The sequence below is a fragment of the Lissotriton vulgaris genome, chromosome 5 (genome assembly GCF_964263255.1).
Source record: "Lissotriton vulgaris chromosome 5, aLisVul1.2, whole genome shotgun sequence".
Lineage (NCBI taxonomy): Eukaryota > Metazoa > Chordata > Amphibia > Caudata > Salamandridae > Lissotriton > Lissotriton vulgaris.
Window position 1 is genome coordinate 1922804904 of NC_141693.1, and position 21992 is coordinate 1922826895.

The window sequence follows — 21992 nt, forward strand, 5'->3', positions numbered from 1 at the left end:
TTAAAGTGTCACTGCACATAATTAAAATTGTTTGTAACCAGACGTGTAGGACAAAAAACAAGTTAATATTATTTATTTATTTTTATTTATTTATACATTCACAGCAAATTGCACAAACAAGTTAAGAAAATCAAAAATTCATATACATTAACAAATTCATTACACCGAAGAGAGTTCAAATAATAATCCAGCATCTCATCCTGCCCACGATACTTGAACCCCTATCTTTCATTGTTCCATCAATTTTTCTGTACATTTGAATCCTCAAAGTAATCCCGAAACGTGCTCCAGATTTTTATACCCAATTTCTTTTTCCTCAAACCCCTAATTGAAAAGAGACCCCACTCCAACTTAAATAAACTATACATTTTAGCGCGCCATTGATGAAAATCAGGTGGTTTTTCCTGAAGCCAATCAGTAGCTATGCATAACAGTGCAACAGTCATGGCAAAGAAAATAAAATGCCTATATTCATACAATGGCTCCACAACCGATCCTTCTGTATTTTCCCCAACATCATAGCAGGTGTTATATCTACAGGCATTTTTTTTTACATGAGCAAGAAACTTTTCAATTCCTGTTATGAAACATTGAAGTTTTACACAACTGAAAAAATATGTATACTATCTGCATCATAAGCTCTACAACGAAAGCATTTACCATCATTCCCATCTCCCCATTTTGCCATTCGAATCGGAATGTAGTATAAGTGAAACAAAGTTTTAAAAAATTGGGCTTTTAAATTTGCAGACATTAATGCTTCCTTGGATAACAAAAGCAAATCTTTTATAACTATTTCGGGATCCTGTAGTGCGCTCACCAATTTCAATCTGACTTTGTTTAGGTCATCCCTTTTACCAGTAAGCAGTAACTGGTATAACATTCCTATTTTTACCTGCTTCCTAACTCCTTCAACTGCTTTATTTTTCTGAAAGACCACCCGCTTCATTCGTTTCAAAATGCTTTATTCGGTTTGTACAAGTACAACCATATAGCAACATACAACAATACTGTATGAAAACATATTTGTGTAGGTTGAAATAATGAAACTTATTTAAAATTGTATCAATAACCATGCCAATCTTGTTAAGCCCATAAGATATATCTCATTGATATACAGAGTTCAATTTGGTCACAGTATATTATTTAGCAGCAGTTAAGGTTTAGTGCGAAACACGCCAGGTATAATAGTGCAAATCAGAAAAGACCTTTGATAGGCATAAAGTGCAGTTGGTATGTGCAAATATGCAAAATTATAAGTAAAGTGCAACGTCTGTATGGTCTCATAGATATTAGAAATCATAGGTATTTTAGCAGCGGTTTGTTTTAAAAGAATTTGAAAAAAGACATTAGTGCAAGAAAAAGTGCAAAGCCGGAAGGTAATCATTATCAAGGATACAATCAACAAGTAAAAATACAGAGTGGATAAAATTCATATAAGAGAAATGCAAAAGTTTAACAGTAACTCACAGTTGTTCATTAGATGTGTTTACCAACGGGGGATAAAGGAAAGAAGGGGGCTCATATATAAAGACCACCCTTTGTCGAAATAAATATTCCCGTATTTGTAAAAATTAAAAAAAAAATCCTGGGAAAAAAGAATTGATCCTTTAACTCATCAAATGATTTACAAGTCCCATCCTCCTTATACATATCACCTAACATTCTCACCCCCTTCCTCTGCCACTTTATTGCCATGTCATCCGAAAATATCCCGGGAAGAAGCCTAAAAGTATTAAAAGGAGTATAATAAGAAATTTTCCCCATTGCCATGGTATTGGCAAACCATTTCCAAACCTTAAATGCAGCAACCACTACCTTGAAACAAGTCAGTTTATAATAACTCCCATCTGGCTCAATAAATAATGATTGTTTCGCGATTGAACCTAACTGCAACAAGTTATTATTTTGATTGTTAAAATTAAGTATAACCCTGGGTTAAAAGGTGTGTCCGGTCTTGACCAATGAAGCATGAAACACATGAAAAGGACACTTCCCACATAGAATACCTGTGCAGGTTAATATCCAGGAACTCTTTTACTAAAAGGAACAAAACTATGCACCAAGTGCAGATTCTAAATACTCAAAACCTTGTCCCTAAATCGTCTTCCCCAGCATTTTTTTACTTTTGATTTTGTATATCTAGCTTATGGTAAGAATTTTGATTTTACGAAAATGTAAAGCAAACTCCACGATCCTGTCGACATGAGTTCTTCTGTTTCAGCGCGGGGAAACGCCATCTGAGTGTAACCAGGCGCTTTATAAAACTCCCTTATTATTATTATACTTAGGGTTTTCAGCGACCTCGCTTCACCCATTGGTCCTTCCCATTTTGCTTCCGCCCACTACAGCATACAGCAAGGGATGATGAGTTAGCCAACTTAAGGCTCGAGTTAACGTCACTTTGAGCGACTGTATTTTGTTCTTTCACAAGGGGCACATCCGCACACAGTGTAGTTTCCTTTAGCCCCAGTGTTGCCTGATGTGATAGTAGGACACATTTAAAGTGAGCACAGGGCACCCTCCATCTTTCTCAGTTTCGGAAATTTTGAAGTGGACTACTGCTATTTCAACAGTATACCACTTTGTGTACCTGGACTCGGTTACAGCAAATGTTCTTAAATAAACTTTGCAGGGGAAGAAAAACAAACTTTATTGTGTTTAAACTGCTGCACACTTGTAACATCTTTATTTAAACATATGCAGAGTATAATTTGGGTTTTAGTATCCAATATTTTACACTGTGAACCTTCTTTCCTTTTTTTCTTCTTCTTTCCATCCTCTTTCTTTTTTCCCTTCTTTCGATTTTTGCCTTTTTCCTTTCTTTTTGCCTTTTCTTTTTCCTTTCCTTCTTTCTGTCTTTTTTTCCTTCTTTTTTCTTTCCTTCCGTCTTTCTTTCTTGAATTTTTTGTCTTCTTTCCTTTTTTCTTTTTTGCATTCTTTCTTCTTTCTCTCTTTCTTTCTCGAACAATAAAGTTTTGCAAAAACCATGAGAAAAGAATCGCCAATAGGCTGGCGGCCAACAGCAGACCTATTGGCTTTACTAAGCTAAAACCCTTTGCTCGACCCCATAAAAAATAGCTAGCGCTAAATTGTACAATGACTTAACTATGATTGTATAAGGAAACCCGCAGGAATGTTGTGGGAACTATTTTTAGCTCAGAAAAACAATTGAGATTGTAGTGACAGCCTACATCTTTCCATGAATGATCCCCTTGATGCACTGGTTCAAGAATATCTGGGGCCCCTTGCAATCGTACCTGCTGAGCGATAACATCGACTAAATGCCGTCCCCCATTGAGAGAATCGCATAAGGGGAGCACAGGCCACCGCCGCTCCCTGATAGCCATGAGCTACGGATGCAGGAAGGCGCATGAGAGATAGACAGTGCGGTGCCGGGACGGCGGTGTTAGACTGGCCTCTGAGAGTTTAACCTGTAAGACTGAGGTTGGGACCCTGCGATAAGCCAGGCTGAATGCTCGCTGCACACCCCTTAACAACAATGGAAATAGCCTTGCTCTGTTTGACTTATAATGCCAAGCTCTTCTTATTGTTTGATGTTGTTTTTTAGGTCGAGCTGACCTGCATTCAATGCGAAAGCATTGATTGCTGTCAGCTAGACAACTATTGTCAGCCGTATTTGGGAATGTGGATACGAGAGTGGCACGAGCGCAGATTTGACCTCGTGGGCGCGCACGGCGCCGTGCCCCTCTCGTGCCTCATATTCCCGTGCGCAAACACACACACACAGCCACACTCACGCATGCGCACATACACAGCCACACGCATACACACACTGCATACACACGCACACATACACTGCATACACACACGCACCCCCCCTGTCGCCGCCGCACCTACACAAACACACTAGCGCACCTACACACACACCAGCGCACCTACACACACGCACGCACGCACACATACAGAGAACCCCCTCCCCCCGCCGCCACCGCACAAATACACACACACACAAGCGCCCCCCCGCCCCCCTACAACTTAGCCCCACTTACCGCCATTCGGGACTTCTGTAGCCGGGGCTCTCCCTTGGGCATGGGACCCCCGCTCTCAGGCACTCCGGAGGGGCGCGTGCGCGGGACTTCCGAAGACGGAAGTCCCGCCCAAAGGAACTGGCTCAAACTCGCATGTTCAGTGACCAGACGCTCCAGCCAAAGCAGCTCTGCGCCTCCTCGCACCTGGCCCATACGAAACTTGTCTTTATTGAAGTAAGAGCAACACAAGAAGATGACTTAAGAAAGCAAAATAGCATTGTGTGTTATAAACGCACCGCATTGTCTCAATTGTTTCAAAAGTTTTTCTTGTCTCAGGGTTCAGCCACCTTCTTCCTCCGTTTTGTCATGGTCGCTGTGAATCGGGATGGGGTAGTAGCTTGTCCTGGACCCGGCTTCCTTGTGCCTCGGTGACACTGATCACTGCACACCATTCAGATCTGGGCCGCTGCGCGCGCTGCTCTGGGCTCTGCTTGCGGGAGGTGTCGGTGGGTGGGGCTGTGCTGCCTTCTAGCGAAGGTGCTTTGCTGTAACCTGAGATTTGGAAGTTGGTAACCATGGTCACAGGTACACACACGAGAGGGAGGCGCACAGGTGGTTCACACGAGAGCGCCCCTTGCACAGGTGAGACATACGCCCCCCGCTCGCAGAGACCAGGCAGACAGACCGACAGACGCCATGCACCGGTCCAGGGGAACCGTGGCCTGCCTCTTCCTCCTGCTCCCCTCTCTCGGCTTCGCCCAGACCAGTATCCCTTTAACACGGCCACCCTGGGGTGCAGCAGCTGTGGGACAAACAGCATCAAGAGTGCTGATGGTGAGTGTGGGAGTGGGGGCGGAGGGGGCTTGGGTCAAGGTTACTGATGTAGGAAACCCGGAAACGAAGCTTTTTTATGATAATTTGCATTACCTTTGCTTGGAAAAAAGCCATATGTTTGGATCTGCTTGCAGAATGACAAGTCTGATGAAACTCCAGATTTAAACACAATCGCCATAAAATGCAGTACTGTTGTATATTCCCAACAGCCAGGAATTGCGCCTGCTTCAGAGTTGCCACCCTCTTCTGAAAGGAGCAACAGTGCAGAACATTCTCCGTTCAATGCTGATAAACTGATTTATTGACAGCTTGTGTTTCTCCAGTGCTCCCTCTCACCAAGATTAGTGGCGGCTGGTGAAATTTGAAAGTGGTGTGGCATAAACGTTTGGGATGACTTTTAGGTAGTGAGCGACGTGGGCAAGCTTAATGGACAAACATGAGGTGCAGCGATCCTCTTCATCAGTTACAGCTTCACGATCACTCTGAATCCCCTGAAGGTAGGCATCAGTTACAGCTTCACGATCACTCTGAATCCCCTGAAGGTAGGCATCAGTTACAGCTTCACGATCACTCTGGATCCCCTGCAGGCAGAGCAGCAGCTACATCTTCATATTGACCCTGAATCCCCTGCAGATATGCAGCAGTCCCTTCATTGTCACTCTGAATGCCCTGCAGGTAGGGCACCAGTTACAGCTTCAGATCACTCTGAATGCCCTGCTGGCAGGGCAGCAGTTACATCTGACCCGGAGGACTGGATTGGGTGCTTTACGTGGGCCGTATAAATCATTGTGGAACCTGTCTCTAGTCATCCCCAATCTTTCAAATTTCGCCATAGTATCGTTTTCATGAAACGTCTGTTGAAATTAATATGATGTGAGGTTTTGTAGAACACTTTTCTGGTATAAGAACTGAAGATATAAAGCAAGAGTGCTGGTACGCTAAAGCAAGAGCCACAAACGTGTGAGATAGTGTTTGAAATGGAAAAATAGAGGTGCAAGGACCCTATACCACAGTACCTGCTTACTTTTAAAAGTACCGATACCGGGTCTGTGAACTTATTATTACACCGGCAATCGGCCGATAATTACATTTCACGTGTCTGGTGCTTTCCCCAGTCTCTGCCCCAATATATTTGATCTCTTCTCCCACCAGATGTATGTACTAAGATGAAACGCTTTCCACACGTTGAACACACACATTTTTATTTTGAAGAAACTTTCATATTTGAACATGATGGTTGGATTATTTACATGGCAACAATTTTTCGGGGCCGCTCGTTTCATGCCTGGGTTCATAGAGTCGTGTGGCTCTCCCTGTTTGTTGACTCGCCCACATCTACCACCAACGTTTGAGTGTTTGTTGTTTTCAGTAAGGGTTGTTATTTTTTTAAAATATTACATGCACTTCCTGATTGCCGAAAAACCGAAATGGTTTTTTTGTTCTTCCCTCAGTCTCTCGGGCGCCCCGGTCACCACCACAGAACCGACCCCAGGTTTGCTCCTATCTTTTTTCCATTCCAACATGATGACGATGTATGTTGTGTGTCTTGTCTGTCAGTGGAGTGCAATAGTGTTATGTTGAGAGACTATAAAGCACCACGTATTTTTAGGTCTCGACCACCACCACAGCACCACTCAGCGCCACCACAGCACCACTCAGCACCACCACAGCACTACTCAGCACCACCACAGCACCCCTCAGCAACACCACAGCACCACTCAGCACCACCAAAACATCAGTCAGCACCACCAAAGCAAATACACAGCACCACAAAAACAAAACTATGCACCAACACAGCAACACTCAACAAAACCACTACATTACTCACCACCAGCCCAGCATAAGTCAACACAACAACAGCACCACTCAGCAACACCACAACACCACTCAGCACCACCACAGCACCACTCAGCACCACACCAGCATCAATAAGGGACACACCAGCATCACTGTACACCACCACAGCACCACTCATAAACAGCACAGCAGCAATCAGCCCAACACCAGCATCACTCAGCGCAACACCAAAATAAATAAATAACACCCAAACATCACTCATCGCCACACCAGCACCACTCAGCGCTACCACAGCATCACTCAGCACCACCACAGCATCACTCAGCACCACCACATTATCACTCAACACGACCACAGCACCACTCAGCACCACCACAGCACCACTCAGCACCACCACAGCATCACTCAGCACCACCACAGCACCACTCAGCACCACCCCAGCATCACTCAGCACCACCCCAGCACCACTCAGCATCACCACAGCACCACTCAGCATCACCACAGCACCACTCAGCACCACCACAGCACCACTCAGCACCACCCCAGCACCACTCAGCACCACCCCAGCATCAATCTGCGCAACCATTCAACAACAACTGGTTCAAATATGTTCTCTCAATGTTTCAAACTTTATTACAAATGTCACAAAAAGATGTTAATATTTCACTTCTGTTCTTGGATTTTCGTCACAATAAAATACACTGAACATAATCTTCACAAACGTTTTTTACAAAAGTTTAAGCTATTGCCATTATAAATTTAAATCACTTTTATTTAAGTATTAATTATTTTAAAAAATTAAAAGCCATTGTAATTTGTAATATCAATACAGCTAAGTCACGTAAATGCAAAACATGTTGCATTACAAATGCTATAGGTGTCACATTTGCAAAAGTTATAACTATTGGCATTGTAAATGACAAAGCGATTAATTTAACTATTTTCAAAACCAACACATAAATAAAAAAAATTGTAATTTACAAGACCAATAGCTCAAACTTTACTAATGCGAGACCTACTGCATTGCAAATGCTTGTCCTTTCTTGTTGTCTTTCTTCTCGCTTTTGTCTGCTGTTAGAGTAGTTTGACAAGAAAGCCAATTAATATAAACAATTTAAAAAAGCTGCATCTGGGATGTGAGGCTTGTCGCGCCCACAGAAGCAAAACATGTATTTATTTATTGGATGTGTTAAGATATCTCAGCTCTGAGGACGAGTAATGGAAAGATTCTCTCTGATCTCTCACCTGAATACCAAAACATCAAATCATTTGATCATTTTCAGCGTTGATGAGCTACTGATACCCTTAAACAACCACCAAAAGAAATTCATATGGAAATCATGAGTGATGGGCAGAAGAAGTATTCTTTGAAACTAGAAAAACAAAAAAAGACCATTTATTGAAAAGTGGAGTTCAGATATGTGAATGCAGGTAACCTTTGCGAAAAATATACATGAAAAAGAAAACACTGGTGTCTGAAGCTTCATAAAAGAAATTTGCAGTTGTATGTAAACTAAATTTCAATTTAAAAAAATGCATACAGTTTTTTGCTTTTCCAATTTAGGTCCATTTTTACCTGCGTCAATCTTCTCAGTTGTATCTGATCTTTGTAATATTATTTTATATCATGCACTTATTCAAGGTGTTTCTTCCCCCGGGTCATTAGAAGTCATTCTATTTTAGAGGATCCCTTTAACTATATTTTACACTGCGGATTATTTCTAATTGTTTACTTCTTCATAAGTAAATGCGTGTATTGTATTGTTGATTAATGTACTGATGGAATGGAAACAAGTATTTAATTAAAAAAAGGTCGGGGTTGCAGGTTGTTAGCTCTCAATAGATCCCCCTGAGAAGGAGGTCTTTAGCTCGGGCCAAAATTTCATACAGTTCAAAAAAGGAGTCGTTTCACCCCATAATCAGCGTTTCTTAGGCACTGTTCAGTGACAAAGAAACTGTAGGAAATTCATCTGCGCTTGTAAAATCCCCTGCGGTTTTAGATCTTACGGGTTTGAACTATGATGGAATATAAGGCCTGCTAAACAGGATGCAGCACTGAATATTTTACATAAAGTGACAACATCCCTAAGGGGCACTCCTACTCAGAGAGTGGTCTGACACAAGCCAAGCCATGACAGGCGCTGAGATGATTGCTAATTTAAAAGCAAATTCACGGCATCTTTCCAGTTACAGATAGGTTAGTTATATTTTTTGCATTTTCGGTTTTTTAAAAGTGAAGTCCAGTGAGAGAGAGGTCAATGGAGTCACCTGGAGGTCCTCAGCCGTCTTCCGCTGCCGACGGTGGGCATCCAGTATACTCTCTCGCCGGGCCTCGAGCTGCTGCAGGTTTCTCTCCAGGGCTGCCTGGTAAAAGAAGGACATGTTATTCATTAGCCATAGAAGATACAGTGTTGATATGAGGACTAGCCACAGAGACAGCTGCCATTTGCACAAGCCTGCTCTCGGTTAGGTTTCATCTCAGAAGAGGTCCTCACCGGGTGGGTGCACTGTCAGGGGAGGGGTCAGACCTAGGCACTCAGATAGGAGAAGGCAAGATAGTGCTACTTGGGTGTATACTCATTTCTGCAGCAAAGTGGCAAGCTTCTTTTTCTCCTGAACCTATAATATAGTCTGACATCTAATACTCTGAATGTTTTGTTTTATTTTGATCGTCATTTGTGCTTGTTATTATTGTATTTCTTGCCCGTGTTAGTGCCTGTGTTTTCCATTAGACTCTGTTGTCGTTTGTTTTGTCTCTATTTTGATCGTCATTTGTGCTTGTTATTATTGTATTTCTTGCCCTTGTTAGCCCCTGTGTTTTCCATTAGTGCCTGCTTTTTTCCAGCTTGTGTCCTTCCTGTTTGCCCGCCTACCTCACCGCCCTCCGTCTTCCCTCCCCGCTCCCCGCTTCCCGCCACCACCGCAGACCCCGCCCCTTTTTCTATTCTGTTCCCTCCCCGCTCCCGCCTCCCAGCTGCTCCGCCCACCCGCGCACTTCGCCTTTATATGGCGACCGCGCGAACGCGCAGCAGTCACGCGCAGCGGTCACGCGCAGCGGGCGCACCGTTTGTGCGCCGAAGGCGACCACGCACCCACGGACCTTTCAGCTGCCACACCTGCAAATTCACCTGCATCCGGACCTGCCTCACACCAGCACCCGCCAAGTCGAACACCAGCAGCACCCACCTCAAGTGCATCCTGCTCAACACCCGCTCCGTCCACAGACACGCCATCGAACTCTGGAACCTCCTAGACGCCACAGCCCCTGACGTTGCCTTCCTCACGGAGACCTGGATGAACGCCTCTTCAGCTCCCGACATCGCCATCGCTATCCCAGAGGGCTACAAAATCGTCCGGAGGGACCGCAACGCCAACCAGATGGGAGGAGGCATCGCCATCATCCACAAGAACACCATCCGTCTCACAACCAGCACCGACAACACCCTGACCACCGCCGAAAACACCTGCATTTCCAGATCCACACCAACCCGAACACCACCCTCAGAGGCACCCTGATCTACCGACCCCCCTGGACCACGCACACAATTCAGCGAGGACATCGCCGACTTCGTCAGCCCGCATGCCCTCCCCTCCGCTGACTACATCTTCCTGGGGGACCTCAACTTCCACCTGGAGAACAACAACGACCGCAACACCACCACCCTGCTGGACAACCTCGCCAACCTGGGACTCAAGCAACTGGTGTCCACCCCCACCCACCTCGCCGGACACACACTCAACGCAGTCTTCTCTTCCAGCACAGACATCGACTTCAGCCACGCCACAGAGCTCCAATGGACGGACCACAGCTGCATCCACTTCACCTTCAAGAGAACGACGACCCACCACCTCCAGCAACAGGCCGCCCGCATAAGCTGGAACAAGATCACAGCAGACCAGCTCGCCACCTCCCTGAGCCAGCACCCTCCTGCCAGCTCAGCGAACCCCAGTCAGGCCGCCGACAACCTCACGAAGTGGATCAGCATCTGCGCGGACGAGCTCGCCCCGCTGAGGACCCCGCCCAGCAGACCCGGAAGCAAGAAAGCCCCGTGGTTCACCGACGAACTCAAGAGCTCCAAGAAGAACTGCCGAGCCCTCGAGAAAGTCTGGAGAAGGGAACCTACACCGGACAACAGGACCTCCTTCAAGCTTGCCACCCGGAAGCACCACCAGCTGATCCGCGCCGCCAAGAAAACAGCATTCAAGGAACGGTTGGACAACAACGCACACAACTACAAGGAACTCTTCAACATCGTGAAAGAGCTTTCCAACCCCAGCGCAGGAAACAACGACATCACCCCATCGCAAGACCTCTGCAACTCCCTCGCTTCATACTTCCACAACAAGATCGCGGACATACACAACAGCTTCAACAACCAACCAACGCACACCATGACCGACCAATCACCCCCCACCACCACCCTCCACGCCTGGACCCCGATCAGCACCGAAGACACCATCCGCACGATGAACTCCATCCACTCCGGATCACCGACCGACCCCTGCCCTCACCACGTCTTCAACAAGGCCGACGCTGTCATCGCACCCCACCTGCGAGACATCATCAACACATCATTCGACACCACCACCTTCCCTGAGAGCTGGAAACACGCCGAACTCAGCGCCCTACTCAAGAAACCAACAGCGGACCCCACCGAACTCAAGAACTACCGCCCCATCTCGCTCCTCCCGTTTCCAGCCAAAGTCATCGAGAAGACCGTCAACAAGCAGATGGCCGCCTTCCTCGAGACGAACGGATCCCTCGACCCCTCACAGTCCGGCTTCCGAGCCAATCACAGCACCGAGACCACCCTCATCGCCGCCACCGATGACATCCGAGCCCTGATGGACAATGGAGAAACAGCGGCCCTCATCCTCCTAGACCTCTCTGCGGCATTCGACACGGTCTGCCACCGCACCCTAGTACAGCGCCTCAGCAACATCGGAATCCAGGACAAGGCGCTGGAATGGATCATCTCCTTCCTCGACGGAAGAACACAGAGAGTCCGCCTACCACCGTACAAGTCAGAAGCCTCCGAAGTCATCTGCGGCGTCCCTCAAGGATCATCTCTGAGCCCCACCCTCTTCAACGTCTACATGAGCCCCCTCGCGGCCATCGTACGCAAACACAACCTCAGCATAATCTCCTACGCCGACGACACCCAGCTGATCCTCTCCCTGACCAACGACCCTGCCTCCGCCAGAGCCAACCTGCACGAAGGGATGAAAGAGGTAGCCGAGTGGATGACGACCAGCCGCCTGAAACTGAACTCTGACAAGACGGAGGTCCTCATCCTGGGCTCTTCCCCCTCCGCCTGGGACGACTCCTGGTGGCCCCCCGCCCTGGGCACCGCACCCAAACCGACAGACCATGCACGCAACCTGGGCTTCATCCTGGACTCCTCCCTCTCCATGACCAGGCAAGTCAACAACGTCTCCTCGGCGTGCTTCAACATCCTACGCATGCTACGGAAGATCTTCCGGTGGATCCCCACCAAGACCAGGAAGACCGTCACCCAGGCCCTCGTCACCAGCCGACTGGACTACGGCAACGCCCTCTACGCCGGTACCACCGCCAAGCTCCAGAAGAGACTCCAGCGGATCCAGAACGCCTCAGCCAGACTCACCCTCGACATCCCACGAACCAGCCACATCACCGGACATCTGAGAGACCTTCACTGGCTCCCCATCAACAAAAGAATCACCTTCCGCCTCCTCACCCACGCACACAAAGCCCTACACGACCAAGGCCCGAGCTACCTCAACAGCCGGATCAACTTCTACGCTCCCAAACGCCACCTCCGATCAACCAACCACGCCCTCGCCGCCGTCCCCCGCATCCGAAGAGCGACTACAGGAGGAAGGTCCTTCTCCTACCTGGCCGCCAAGACCTGGAACTCCCTCCCGACCGACCTGCGCCTGACCCAAGACCACCTCTCCTTCAGGAAGAAGCTGAAGACCTGGCTGTTCGAGCAGTAGCGGCCCCCCCCACCCCCCCCAGCGCCTTGAGACCCTACGGGTATGTAGCGCGCTCTATAAGTGTCACTGATTGATTGATTGATCACCAGCATGCATCCCAACCAACCTGATTCAGGCGGGAGACTATGATTTTTAAAGAAACAATTTGCTTTATTTGAAACTTTTCTGCCTTAAAATGTCCTCCACCTTAATGACAGCCAATAGGGAAAAAAAGTTTCCAAATGTTGACTTGTATACACTAGGCCTCTCTGCTGCCTCAACACTGTCCATGTCCCCTGCTGACCTATGTGAAGGTTTTTTTAAGAGGGATTTCGTACATAGAAGGTGCTTGTAGACAAATTAGTTGAACTCACTGCCTTTGCCCTCTGGAAGGGCTGACCTATCCGAAGGGTTTTTAGGGACCGTATCCTGCACAGTAGGTGTTTGTGGACACAGTATTTGAACTCACTGCCTTGGCCCTCTGGAGCCATAGTTCACAGCATACACTGGAGGGGGAACTACAGGACCATCATTGTAGTGGAAGACCGTGTGTGCACCAGAAGAAGATATTATAACAATGTAGTGATCTTACCTTGATCAGTGGTGTGGCCTCGTGTAGCGGTGTCACATGATGTCCTTTGTGGTCCTTGGAGACCCCGCACACCACACAGAGGGGCTCTTGGTCATCCTCGCAGTACAGCTTCAGCCTCTCCTCATGCTTGGGGCAGCATTGCATCTCCCCACCTGGCTGCACACGCAGGCTGCGCACCCTCTCCACGATGGTAGCCAGGAGGCGGTTGCTCTTGGGCTGTGTATGCGGTGGGAAGGTCTCCCTACACTGAGGGCAAGTGAAGTCCTTCTTGTCTTCCTCTTCCTCCTCTACTCGCTGCTGTCGGTGCTGATCCAAGCATCGGCGGCAGAAGTTGTGCTCACAGTCTAGGCGCACTGGGTCGGTGTAAAGCTCCAGGCAGATGGGGCAGGTCACCTCGCTGGTTAGGCTCTCTGCCAGCACTTGGGAGGACATTGGCAGGCCTACACCTGCAGAAACAAACAGAGGGGTCGCGAATGGAGCAGTGTGGACATTATGGCAATGCTTTTTGCAATAATCATTTAGGTGGAAAAAAGGCCACCTCAACGCATGGTCTACATATTAGCAACATCGCAAGACAGTTTCCCTTAAATGGATATAGATGATCATTTAGCGTTGGCGATCAATCACAATTGCGTTTGCAAGTTTGTTTCCTTGAGACAGCTCCATAGTCGGAACTGCCCTAGGGTTGTCAATTTATCCTCACAAATGGCTTATGTTATTATGTTAAGTTATGCTATGACATGTTGATTTGTAGAGCGCACTATCACCCAGGACAGTATCCTGTCACTGGGCAGGTGTGAGTCTATGCACACCTAGGGCCTAGTGGGGGACAACTCACAAAGTCAGATCTTCAGCTTCTTCCAGACTTTAAGAAGTGAGGACAAGGCTCTTATGTATAGCGGAAGGTCGATTCACACTTTAGAGATGATGTAGGAGAAAGCTCAACCGCCGCATCTGGTTTTCTGTATACGTGGGATTTGTGCAAGTAGGAGCCCAGACGAGCCGAGATTTGTGAAAGCAGATGCGATTGTTGAGGTATGTTAGGCCAGTGTTACGTAGTGACTTGAAAGTGTGGCTTAGGATTTTATATTATGCTTGCTTGTGAGTTGGGTGATGGAAGAGCTCCTTCAGGTGTGGTGTGATGTGAGTGCTGCATAGGAGGTTTAGAGTGATTCTGGCATCGGAGTTCAGAGCGTGCATGATGATTTTACGGGTGCTGACTGGGAGCCATTTGAAAATCTTCCTCAGCATCTTCAGTCTAAGGAAGCATGAGGCGGTGATGGCCTTGACTTGGGTTGTCATGTTGAGTTTGTTGTTAATGATGGTCCAGGGGGTCTTGACATTGTCGGTCCTGGCTCTGTTGGCCACCAGGTGGAGCCCCATGGTGATCTCCCGAAGATCACAGTTTTGGTCATGTCGTTGTTCAGCTTTATACCGTTGATCTTCAACCAGTAGGTGATTTCAGTCATGCAGGCATTGAACTTGATCCGAATCCTGGGTGTCTTGTTCACGAGAGAGAGAATGAGTTGCATGTCATTGGCGTACAAGAAGACTTTGATATAGTGACAGCAGATGATGCTTGCTAGAGGGATCATGTATGCGCTGAAGAGTGTTAGACTCAGGGAGGATCCTTACAGAACTCCGCAGATGTGGTCGTGTGCATACAAGGTGTACAATACCAAGCTAGCAAGCGGGATCCTTCCAATCAGAAAAGAGGAAAGCCATTGTGATGTGATGTGATGTGATGTCATTGGACACTTTTATAGCGCACTACCACTCCAAGGAGCATCTTGGCGCTATGACTCCCTATATCTAGCAGATGGTCATGGCTAGACTGTCCTTGTTGTAAAAGAGGATCATATCAAAGCTTTGCATCCTGTGTCTGACAGTGTGTAGATGCATGTTTTCAGCATTTTTCTGAAACTTTGCTCCGTAGTGGATTCACAAAGGTAGTAAGGTAGTTTGTTCTATGCTTTTGCGCCAATTACTGCTAGGGATTTGCCTCCCTTAGTCGCCAGCCTGAATTTGGGGACGATGAGCAAATTTGCTGTAGATGATCTGAGTTCACGTGACGGATGGTATTGAGTGAAATATCTGCGCAGATACATTGGGCCCTGATGATGGAAGGCCCTGTAGGAGATTGTCAAGACCTTAAACAGAATGCACCTTTGTACCGGAAGCCAGTGCAGGGTGTCCAAAGCAGCAGAGGCCGAGGATATTCTTGGCCATCTGAGGACCAGTCTGGCGGCGGCATGTTGGACCATCTGAAGTCTGTGCAGGGCAGTTTTATTTAGCCCTGCATACAGGCTATTACAGTGATCTAATCTCGATGTTATCAATGCCACTGCGACCGTCCGTCTGGCATTCAGGGGTAGCAGGTCAAAGAATTTTCAGAGACCTCTAATGATGTTAAAGCAGTTACCGGCCACTTCCCGTGCCTGCTGTTTAAAGGACAAGGTGTTATCAAATTTAATCCCCAAATTCCGTACTGCGTTTATGGTGTTTGGCGGGGCCTCTGCCTCCTTTGGCCACCAAGACTGGGGTGAAAAACAGTTATTGGGCCCAAAAGGCACAATTTCTGTTTTCGCTGAGTTGCACTAAGGTGGTTGTTGGTCATCCACGTAAATGTTGCAGACAGGCATTCTTTCAGGGTCAATTCAGCATTGGTTAGGTTCTATCAAGTACTAATACCAACTGAGTATCATCGGCATATGCAATCGTGCTAATGCCGAAGGAAGAGATCAGATTGATCAGGGGACCATATAAAGGTTAAAAAGTGTGGGGCTGAGACTTGAGCCTTGTGGGACCCCTGTTTTCAACACTTTCTCCTCAGAGCAGAATTGGCCCAACGTAGTGACCTGGCGCCTATACGCCAGGAAATTTCTGAACCATTCGAGGACGGTTCCCGCTATGCCCGCATTTGCTAGGCGATGTAAAAGGATAGCATGGGACACCGTCGAATGCTGCAGAAAGATCTAGCAGGATCAGGACAGCCTTGTTGCCCTGATCCAAAGCAGCTTGAATGGTCTCAGTTGTGGACAGTAGTGCAGATTCGGTTGATGAGCTCTAAAGCCTGCTTGGCATGGATGGAGCATTTCATTCTCCTCCAAAAAAGCCATCAGCTGTTTATTGACACAAGATTCCGTCAATTTACAAAGGGCAGGGAGAAGGGAAATTGGGCGCAGATTCGTAAGTGTCGCAGGGTCCTGCACAGCCTTCTTTTGCAGAGGTCTGACTGCAGCCACCTTCCATTGCGGGGAGATCTCTCCTGATAGGAGGGATGAATTGATGATAGAATTGATTTCAGTGTTGACCTCTCCTACTATTACTTTAAGCAGGGCTGGGGGTCAGGGATCAAAGGGAGATCCTGACTTGATAGCAGATATCGCCTTATATGTGTCTTCCAAACTAATTGGGTTAAAAGTATCCCAACAGGGTTTATGCCTGTCTTTGTTAGTCTCAGCCTCTGGCTCCTCTCGCTCAAACTGAGGGAAGTCTTTCGTGAGGGTATCTATTTCTGTGCGAAATAGTTAGCTATCTCGTCACATAGAATCTGGGAAGGTGGGATCTCTTGTGACAATACCTTAGGGTTTCTGAAACTGTTAACAATTTTAAATATTTCTTTCTGTTTATTGCTAGTAGCTTCAATTTGGGACGTGTAATACTTGGCTTTTGCGCTTTTGATCGCGGCGTGGTAATGCCTCCTAACCGTCTTATATGCCTCTTTTTCTTCCTTTCCATAATTACGTCACCACCTTCGCTCTAGCACTCTAACATTGCCCAACATTTATTTTAGTACACTTGAGAACCATGGTGCAGATATCATCTGTTTCCTCGGTGTGGGTCTTGTCCCTGAGTTTATTATCTGATTTCCTATCGCAGTCATCCAACCCTTGAATCTCTGATTATCTATATTGATGTTCCCAGAGAGAGTGGTTTACTCTCCTTCACCCAGTCATGGAGGTCCGGGTGTTCTATAATTTTACCCCAGCATGGTGCGGGTTTGCCCTTTTTAGGTTTTGCCTCGCCAAAAAGATGCGCTCTGCGCATCTTTTTTGCGCAGCAAAAACCTAACGAGAACTGTAGTGTGGCTTTGGGTCGGCCCTCGTCATTCATTGGCTGGCTCCATAAATGGAGCCTAGCCATTGGATGAGGGGCCTGTCCGTCAATGCCGGACCAGACACGGGGGCGTTCCCGAGATTCTTTGGCTTTTGCTGACGTCACGCGACGCAGGGAACGCCCCCGATTCTGGTCCGGCATTGCCGGCACCAGCCTTCCGATGCAGCATTTTCATTGTTGGGAGGCATGCCACACTCGGACAGAAGCAGGCGGGTATATAAACTAAAATGCAACACTGTACGTTTCTAACATAATATTAATCTTATTCTAAAAACCCAAACCGTGTGAATATCCGTTTTAGAGTTAGGTCCTTTGCTGGGTGCAACGTTTCTGGAAAAAAAAATCCCATGTTAAAGATGCCCTGTGTATAACATTTCCGTATGCATTCTATCGTTTACCTTTTCAGCAACATGGAAAAAATGTGTTTTATTTCATGGGAGTAAAGTATACCGAATTCACGCTGGTTTCTCTTTATTTTTATGAGGCGAAAACAGACTAATTTGTGCGGTGATAAATGTCCCAGCGGCGAGCATGCTTCTTTTTTTTATTTAATGACAGCCTCATTAGATGAAGTTATTTATTTAGAGCTTCCCATGTGTTACCTATTATAGGGCACCGACCCCCACTGTGAAACCACTAACTTTCCACTTTCCGACCAGAAAGGTGCACCCGGGATCCCAGCATCGCCTAATTGTGCACTTCCCGCGGCAGTGAAAGGCCACGAGGCAGCAATATTGTGCTACTGAACACTGCCTGACCCGCTGGGCATTGACAAACATTGCATGCGTATTAACACGAGGAATAAAAAGGTCTGCTTACTACAGAACAAAGGGAATATTTCAAGTAGATAAACTTCCAAATAAGGTAGGAATCGTAAGCTGATAGTTAAAAAAAATGTTTATGCTGTCGCACTTTGAAACTTCCTGCTCACCTTTTAATAAAATTTCTTAACGAACATCAGGCAAACAAAGGAACCGAGAGTGGATTTTAAGGCGTGCAGATTCAGAGTCAGAGTGCAGATTCAGAGTCAGAGTGCAGATTTAGAGTCAGAGTGCAGATTTAGAGTCAGAGTGCAGATTCAGAGTGCAGAGTGCAGATTGAGAGTGCAGAATGAGAGTGCAGAATGAGAGTGCAGAATGAGAGTGCAGAATGAGAGTGCAGAATGAGAGTGCAGACTGAGAGTGCAGACTGAGAGTGCAGACTGAGAGTGCAGATTGAGAGTGCAGATTGAGAGTGCAGATTGAGAGTGCAGATTGAGAGTGCAGAGTGCAGATTCAGAGTGCAGATTCAGAGTGCAGATTCAGAGTGCAGAGTGCAGATTCAGAGTGCAGAGTGCAGATTCAGAGTGCAGATTCAGAGTGCAGATTCAGAGTGCAGATTCAGAGTGCAGAGTGCAGATTCAGAGTGCAGAGTGCAGATTCAGAGTGCAGAGTGCAGATTCAGAGTGCAGAGTGCAGATTCAGAGTGCAGATTCGGAGTGCAGAGTGCAGATTCAGAGTGCAGAGTGCAGATTCAGAGTGCAGATTCAGAGTGCAGATTCAGAGTGCAGAGTGCAGATTCAGAGTGCAGAGTGCAGATTCAGAGTGCAGAGTGTAGATTCAGAGTGCAGATTCAGAGTGCAGAGTGCAGATTCAGAGTGCAGATTCAGAGTGCAGATTCAGAGTGCAGAGTGCAGATTCAGAGTGCAGAGTGCAGATTCAGAGTGCAGAGTGCAGATTCAGAGTGCAGAGTGCAGATTCAGAGTGCAGAGTGCAGATTCAGAGTGCAGATTCAGAGTGCAGATTCAGAGTGCAGATTCAGAGTGCAGATTCAGAGTGCAGAGTGCAGATTCAGAGTGCAGATTCAGAGTGCAGAGTGCAGATTCAGAGTGCAGAGTGCAGATTCAGAGTGCTGAGTGCAGATTCAGAGTGCAGAGTTGTTGGACAGGCCACATGAAGGGCCCGCTCCCCCTCTGCCCGACCAGGCCCGAGCCCGGTCCCGCAAGTGTTACACACCACCTCTCCACGTTTTCCGTCCCCTCCGGGACCCCTGCCTCTGAACATATCGACCTCTTGGGCCCGATCCCCTACTGGCCCGCGCACCCGACCTGGGCGTCATCTTGGACACTGCACCACGAGGCCGCGTGGCCTCCGATCGACCCTAACCCTGGGCCTGGCCAGGCCTCAGACATCCCGGCACCACCATCCACCCAGGAGGTGAGCGGACTACTTGGCAGGTCAATGGGAGAAAGAGGTGTCGATGGCTCTCCCCCGCCAGGTACCGCTCGCCCCCAGCCTCCCCGGGCGCTGGCTCCAACCCCCTGCTGGGTGTCTGGACTCCCTCATCCTGGACCCCCCGACCTCCAAGTGCGAGGGTCCGGACATCAAAGGGCACCAGCCCTATAACTGAGGCAGCTCCAGAGCAGGAAGGCAGTTGTATCCTGGAGTCGAGAGACGCAGAGAAGAACTCATCCTTGACGGACTACTGGCGCTGCCGTAGCCCTACCTTGTGAACTATCGTCCTGCCTGCTGGTGCTGCCGCAACCTTCGTAAACCTTCATCGTCGTCGGGACCTGCTGGCGTGGCCGCGGACCGTTTGTACCACCACCTTCATCGGGACCTGCTGGCTCCGCCGCGGACCGTCGCTACCGTCAACCACCTCGGGACCTGCCTGGCTCCGCCGCGGCCCGACCATCTAGAACGCCGAGCTCGAGGATTGAGAGCTATCCATCCACCCAATTGGTAACACGACTGTCCCGCTACCCCTTTTCCCAACCAGAGACCCGAACCGAGGGGACCCCTAAGTCCAGACCTCCTTGTATCATTTGACCGTACTCGAAGAATTGCTGATAAAGTATCGTTTAACCTTATCCTTGTGTGGTGTCCGTCTGTGGGGGGGAAGTTACTTGTCTGTACGATCGCTGGAGACGGCTCTCCCTGGAGACCTCTCCCCTTATACTCGGCCGACCCTCCCGGTCCGTCTAACAAGAGTGCAGATTCAGAGTGCAGAGTGCAGATTCAGAGTGCAGATTCAGAGTGCAGAGTGCAGATTCAGAGTGCAGAGTGCAGATTCAGAGTGCAGAGTGCAGATTCAGAGTGCAGAGTGCAGATTCAGAGTGCAGAGTGCAGATTCAGAGTGCAGATTCGGAGTGCAGAGTGCAGATTCAGAGTGCAGAGTGCAGATTCAGAGTGCAGATTCAGAGTGCAGATTCAGAGTGCAGATTCAGAGTGCAGAGTGCAGATTCAGAGTGCAGAGTGCAGATTCAGAGTGCAGAGTGCAGATTCAGAGTGCAGAGTGCAGATTCAGAGTGCAGAGTGCAGATTCAGAGTGCAGAGTGCAGATTCAGAGTGCAGATTCAGAGTGCAGATTCAGAGTGCAGAGTGCAGATTCAGAGTGCAGAGTGCAGATTCAGAGTGCAGATTCAGAGTGCAGAGTGCAGATTCAGAGTGCAGATTCAGAGTGCAGAGTGCAGATTCAGAGTGCAGATTCAGAGTGCAGATTCAGAGTGCAGATTCAGAGTGCAGAGTGCAGATTCAGAGTGCAGAGTGCAGATTCAGAGTGCAGATTCAGAGTGCAGATTCAGAGTGCAGATTCAGAGTGCAGATTCAGAGTGCAGAGTGCAGATTCAGAGTGCAGAGTGCAGATTCAGAGTGCAGAGTGCAGATTCAGAGTGCAGATTCAGAGTGCAGAGTGCAGATTCAGAGTGCAGAGTGCAGATTCAGAGTGCAGAGTGCAGATTCAGAGTGCAGAGTGCAGAGTGCAGATTCAGAGTGCAGAGTGCAGATTCAGAGTGCAGAGTGCAGATTCAGAGTGCAGATTCAGAGTGCAGATTCAGAGTGCAGATTCAGAGTGCAGATTCAGAGTGCAGAGTGCAGATTCAGAGTGCAGAGTGCAGATTCAGAGTGCAGATTCAGAGTGCAGATTCAGAGTGCAGATTCAGAGTGCAGAGTGCAGATTCAGAGTGCAGAGTGCAGTGCAGATGCAGAGTGCAGAGTGCAGAGTGCAGATTCAGAGTGCAGATTCAGAGTGCAGATTCAGCCCTGTGTGTGGTGAGGAGGGCCCCTCAGTGTTTCACATGCTTTTACGGAGGTTTAGGGACCTTGTTGCTTCACTGCTGATTGGGCTCTGAGACAACCATCCTGACTAGTTGCCTGTTGTGAATGGGTATAAACAATAAACGTCCGATTATGGTGCCGGTTGGACCTATCCCCCCTCAAGAACACAAAGAACCTACTGACATTTTCTACCTGAAATAGACCATCTAATTTGGAAAGACCACCCTGTGTCCTTCCTGATTTTATTTTCACCCAGTCACTAATCTCAAACTTATACTCCTTTCTCTCCATGCTCACATTTGTCCCCTTGCCTCCTACACCATTTCAACCTTTCAGCCATACAGGGACCAATTTAGTACCAGGTAAGCATCACACATCTATTGAAATGGGGGTCGCAGTGTGTAGGGCTTGCAGTGTGTGGGGGGCTCTGTGTGGGTGTGTGTGGAGGGCTCCGTGTGGCTGTGTGTGTGGGAGGGCTTTGTGTGGCTGTGTGTGTGGGGGGCTCTGTGTGGGTGTGTGTGTGGGGGGCTCTGTGGGTGTGTGTGGGGGGGGCTCTGTGTGTGTGGGGGGGGCTCTCTGTGTGTGTTTGTGTGTGTCATTTGCGAGAGATAAAGCTAGTTGCATTGTAAATGATAATGCCATTTATTACGTTTTAAAAAACACATA

At 47.9% G+C, this 21992-nt stretch overlaps 1 protein-coding gene across 1 annotated transcript in view; it reads right to left on the minus strand.

Annotated features, from left to right (window-relative positions):
- LOC147717734 (nuclear factor 7, brain-like) overlaps positions 1 to 21992 on the minus strand; it is a 157042-nt gene that overhangs the window by 120659 nt on the left and 14391 nt on the right. The window contains exons 2-3 of the mRNA XM_086924513.1: positions 13174 to 13619; positions 8892 to 8987 (exon numbers count right to left, since the gene is read on the minus strand). Coding sequence (XP_086780639.1) covers positions 8892 to 8987; positions 13174 to 13605 — 528 coding nt within the window. The 5' untranslated portion in view covers positions 13606 to 13619. The remainder of the gene's footprint in view (positions 1 to 8891; positions 8988 to 13173; positions 13620 to 21992) is intronic.